The following is a 5,556-nucleotide window of genomic DNA, read 5'->3' as shown; positions in this document are numbered from 1 at the left end:
ATATATCCAGGTTAGTAAAAAAAAAGAATAAAATGAAATATTGAAATCAAGATGTATTTCAATACATTACACGAATACCCTTCTAATTAACTCTAAAACATGGAAATCAAATCCATAATTTAAATTTTACAAAACCAAAATATCATAATCAAAACCAACAACTCCAAACGAACTTAAAACTACCACCATAATCAATCCTTAAAATGGATGATGATAAAGTGAGCAAAGTATCTAAAAAAAAAAAAGGAGAAAGCCCCATCACAAAGAAATTTGCAGTACAATAGTCAAATATTTAACAACCAAAACATGTGTAAAAATATATAAAACTCAAATCCAACCCACAAAATCAGCTAAAATCTCAGACCACCGTCATGAATTCAATCTCAAACCTGACCCAATGAGCTGTTTCTTTCAATGATACGTCTGTTTCCTACCAATCCGTATGGGAATCTGAGAAAATAAAAACCCACATCTTTCCGTTTTCTCTCACACACAAGAACACACAGTAAATGGTGATAAATGTGATTGCCGGTTGGTCTCTGCTTCAGGCCCATCATTTTTGTTAGCTTCTCAGATCAAGATACGTGGCTCTGAATCCCAATTTTTGATTTATTTATTCTGATTTCATCTCACCAAATGGGGAAACCAGGAAAAGTATTAGAAAAAGATTAGACAGATACATGTGCAACTTAAATAATTGTTATCAGATCTCTCGATTCCGTAATACCCATATAAAAAGCTTCGAGCTTTTTTCAAAATAGAAGTAGAAGAGGGGAAGCATTCATCAATGGCTTCCACTGTTTGTACTCTGCTTCTCTTCTTCTTCAGCTGCTTTGTATGCTTGTACATTTCGCCATTTGTAGCAGCAGTTAACAATGTGACATATGATAGTCGGTCACTCATCATCAATGGCGAAAGAAAGCTTCTTATCTCAGCTGCCATCCACTACCCTCGTAGTGTTCCTGCTGTAAGACTATTAACCATCTTTAAAATGTGTATTTTCCCCCATTTTCATCAAAGATTTTGGAGTTTTAATGAAATATATTTGTGGTTCTTGATTTTATTTTGCTTACTTAGAGTTGGGATTTTCTTGAAATGTTATCTTCTTTTACTGCCCTTCTTTTCTTGTCTTTATTGGTTGATCTTTTTGATTTATAATGTGTTTATGTGTTGGCTGTTCGTGGAAGGTGAACATCCTTACCCTAATGCTTAGTTAAAGTTATTACATTAATTGATTTCTTGAAGGTTTTTAGTGATAATAATCTATCTCTATTTCTATGTTGTTGTGGAGATATGAGAACTTTCTATGTGCTTGATTGAGGAAAAACAAGAGCTAATGATTTATTGATTTATCAACTTTGAATGTGTTTGAGTTCGAATCTGCTTTACTCTTTTGGATATAGGTCAGGTCTGCATACATCTTACCTTCACTCCCTCGACCCCACCTTAGGTAGAGTACACCGGGTGCATTTGGTTTGGTTTGTTATGTGTTAAGAGTAGGGTTATCATTGGTGAGATAACAATTTACCTGGGGATGCATTAGGGTAAAAAGTTTCGAAACTAGAATGTCGTTCGTGCTCATCTATAACTTGGTGATTCTGATCTACAAGATTATCTTGTTTTGTTATTAATGAAGGACTTTTACGAAACACAGGATTAGATCTAGCATGACTCTACAAAAACTTGTCATCCCACGTTTGACACGACATTAGACTGAGACATGACCAACAAAATAGGTGGGACAAAAATGAGGGAGATGACACAACATTGGTAAATCTTTGAACTACTTGTATCAAATTAAAACCCTAAAACCAGCCTGAATTTTTTCATCGGTCTACCTTACTCTAGTCCATCCAGTCCTGTCCAGTTCAGTCCCATCTAGTGCTGTCCAGTCCCATCTGCGTAACAAACGCACTGAGGGAGTTAACATCTATGCTAGAAAATTTAGATGAAAAAGGAAACTGTAGCTTTGATTTCTTCAATTTGATATGCTTTCTTGAACTGTGTTCTTCCAACAATAAAACAATCTTAGGCAAAAGATCAAGTTTTTTCCCCTGAACAAAAGAACTTTCCTTGATTCTAAGTGATTTGGATACAAATTGAGCACTAATGGCATAGCTATACAACTTTCTTGTGTGATAGATGTGGCCCGGATTGGTAAAAACGGCAAAAGAAGGAGGTGTAGATGTGATTGAGACCTATGTATTCTGGAACGGTCATGAACCATCGCCAGGCAATGTGAGTGCCATTTAAAACCTTTCTATTTTGCAAAAGAAAACCTTAAGGGCTAGCTCATCTGGTTGCTAGTTCGAGTCTCCTTAGGGCCACTGGTTGATGTAATCTTCAGGGCCCATGGGATGAGTCGAGGTGCGCACAAGCTAGCCTGGACACCCATGTTTACAAAAAAAAGTAACAAATGGAGCAACTGACGTTTCATACCATCATGCTTGACCTTCTGTTGCAATTAACAGTACGATGGTTCATGAAACTAACTTGCTCGTTTCAAATGTTCAAATGGTTACTGATTGATCATTTTTGTGCTATAGTACTATTTTGGTGGAAGGTATGATTTGCCCAAATTTGTGAAGATAGTTCAGGAAGCTGGTATGCTTCTGATTCTCCGAATTGGGCCGTTTGTTGCTGCAGAATGGAACTTTGGGTGAGTTGATGACTACTTTTTCTTGATTTAAGTTGATTTCAAGTTGGATTATGCTTTAATTGCATTTTGTTATGCTTAAAATGTACTCCCTCCGTCCCAAAATAAATGTCCACAATGAAACGGCATTCAGTTCTAGAAATGTGTAATTATTACATTTTTTTAATGAACTAAATGACAGTTTTACCCTTAACGATAGAAGGAGTAATGAATTTCTCCATCTCATAATTAAGGGTTGAATTGGAAAGCATGCACTTACTTTTGGAAGTGGACACTTAATTTGGGATGAAGAAGAGAGTATATATGCTACATTAGTAGTGAGGGGCTTCAATTTGATTCGACTTCATAACAAGTTAAATGTATATTATACAGCGGTATACCTGTTTGGTTGCATTATGTGCCGGGGACTGTCTTCAGAACCGACAATGAACCTTTCAAGGTGTGAAAATGGTTAATGTTTTGAAATATATAATACTCACACACACTCCTGACCTTTGGTGAGGTTTGAACCCTTGACCACCTGGAAGGCAGGGTTGTACCAGTATTCCGGCTACCGTTGGGCCAAAGACCCTTTGGTTTGGTTGATGTTATCTTCTAAGTTTTAGGAGAAATTCCTTTGTGGTCCATGGAAATTGCAAAAAGAGGTCCCCTTTTGGAAAGTTGTCAAGTTCCAATTATCTATTTGCTCAACAAAAATGGATATTTTGAAGAGTAGAATGTTTATTTTAGGAAAGTTTGATATCTTTTTTCCTTTTGTGAATGTAAATGTGTATTATTGGTGGAAACTACAGCATTACATGCAGAACTTCACAACTCTTATTGTGAATATGATGAAGAAAGAGAAGTTTTTCGCATCACAAGGAGGTCCGATCATCTTATCTCAGGCAAGTTTTCTGGGTTTAGCTCCGTTTCATATTCATAGAAACTGAGGATCCGTTTCATAGGATCCCTCAGAAACATTCTGTCAAACCAAACGAACCCTGAGCATCTTAAAAATGGTTTCGGAAGACCGCAAAGTTTCAAGTAACGAGGTTTAATTTGCATAGAAAAAATGCATATTTCGACTTGAAATGAACTTTTTTTCTACTTCAATATTCATACAGCACTAAATTTCAACTTCTTTGTTGTGTTTAAAGCTCTAAAAAGATGGTAAAACAATGAAAATGGTTGCTTTCAGTTCAGCTTATAGAGGATGTTTTAGTTTCAACCAGCTATCTCGACTAATTGCAGGTGGAAAACGAGTATGGATACTATGAAGCTGCATATGGCGAGGGTGGGAAAGCGTATACCCAATGGGCAGCTAAAATGGCTCTTTCTCAAAATACAGGTGTACCGTGGATAATGTGTCAGCAATGGGATGCTCCAGATCCAGTGGTGAGAGTCCTTCACTCCCGACCCCCTTCCCCCGTTAGCGTATATATATATATATAGAGAGAGAGGAGGTTCCTACATCATACATGTTCGATTATTCGTGTTACCTGATGTGGGACTCCGACACCCCCCTCAAACGGAGGCAAAAGAGTGTGTCGAGTTCCTAGATGTGGTAGACCCTGGCTCTGATACCATGTTAGGATATGAGTAACCTTATTGAATCTCTCTAGAAGAGTTATTACAGAGAGAGGGGAGGTTTCTATAGGATCAGGGATTTGGTGGCTAATGCCCATGGATCTCCACCTTCCAGAAGTCAGTCATTTTACAATCTGAATCAAGCTGCAGTTTCATCAATAGTAACAGATTTTTCTATAAACTGCGCAGATTAATACATGCAATTCGTTTTACTGTGATGATTTCAAGCCAAGCTTCGCAACGATGCCCAAAATCTGGACTGAAAATTGGCCCGGATGGTACATAACTCTAATATTTCAACACTATCTTTGCATCAAATTCCAGTTGCTCATTGATCTTTTGTATCTTTCTTATGGTGTCATAGGTTCAAGACATTTGGAGGTAGGGATCCCCACCGCCCCGCGGAAGATGTTGCTTATTCTGTTGCTCGTTTTTTCCAAAAAGGAGGAAGTGCTCATAATTATTATATGGTATTTTCTTAACGAGTTCTTGATTTCTTGATGCAATTTCTTTGAGTGTTTGATTGATCTTTTACTTTGACTTCATTTTTTTGTGTCATGTTTAGTATCATGGTGGGACAAATTTCGGACGCACTTCTGGTGGGCCGTTTATAACCACGAGCTATGATTATGATGCACCAATTGACGAATATGGTTAGCCCATTGAAATCTTTATTAAACCTCTTCTATAATATGTTTAGTAACAAGAACTCCATTTGATTTGTGTTGGTTGTCGTCCTTGGACTTTGAATGCCAATCTTGTACGCACACGAACCATAAATATTTTAAGAAATGTCAAACCGGTATATGCACATATATAGGGAGTTTCAAATACAAATCATATACAAACCATGATTAACGATTATATTAGGAAGCAATCGAGATATTTATGGAAGATGATCAGGGGTCATTCATTATGATCGAGATATTGATGGAAGATGATAGGGTTAATCGAATATGATCGTTGCTTAATATTAGGAAACCATTGAGATATTTATAAAACCAGATATTCATTAGGCTAGATGGACGGTTAAGGTGGTTTGTATTTGAAACTCACTCCCTTCCTATCTCTGTACATACATATATATACATACATACATATACATAGACTTGGGATCATGTGAGACCAAGAGTTTTTCGTGAGACCCATAAGACCAATACTTAACCCTTGGATTAGATCTACAATCTGAACATTTATAATCACAAAATTGCCACGAGACTTCTCAATAATCACAAAATTGCCACCGTGCAACTTTAGACAATTAGATTATTAGCTTATAAAGTTGATCAATAAACATAAATTGGTCTTACGGGTCTCACGAAAAACCCTTGATC

At 36.8% G+C, this 5,556-nt stretch overlaps 1 protein-coding gene across 1 annotated transcript in view; it reads left to right on the top strand.

The window, feature by feature from the left end:
- Positions 1-495: 495 nt before the first annotated feature.
- The window catches only part of LOC112529844 (beta-galactosidase 10), a 10,373-nt gene continuing 5,312 nt past the window's right edge, over positions 496-5,556 (top strand). Inside the window, exons 1-9 of the mRNA XM_025141266.1 lie at positions 496-967; positions 2,143-2,238; positions 2,547-2,659; positions 3,029-3,095; positions 3,448-3,540; positions 3,887-4,030; positions 4,412-4,500; positions 4,587-4,692; positions 4,788-4,875. Coding sequence (XP_024997034.1) covers positions 788-967; positions 2,143-2,238; positions 2,547-2,659; positions 3,029-3,095; positions 3,448-3,540; positions 3,887-4,030; positions 4,412-4,500; positions 4,587-4,692; positions 4,788-4,875 — 976 coding nt within the window. The 5' untranslated portion in view covers positions 496-787. The remainder of the gene's footprint in view (positions 968-2,142; positions 2,239-2,546; positions 2,660-3,028; positions 3,096-3,447; positions 3,541-3,886; positions 4,031-4,411; positions 4,501-4,586; positions 4,693-4,787; positions 4,876-5,556) is intronic.

Source organism: Cynara cardunculus, assembly GCF_001531365.2.
Source record: "Cynara cardunculus var. scolymus isolate 2C chromosome LG 16, CcrdV1, whole genome shotgun sequence".
NCBI lineage: Eukaryota > Viridiplantae > Streptophyta > Magnoliopsida > Asterales > Asteraceae > Cynara > Cynara cardunculus.
This window is presented reverse-complemented; position numbering and strand designations above follow the sequence as displayed.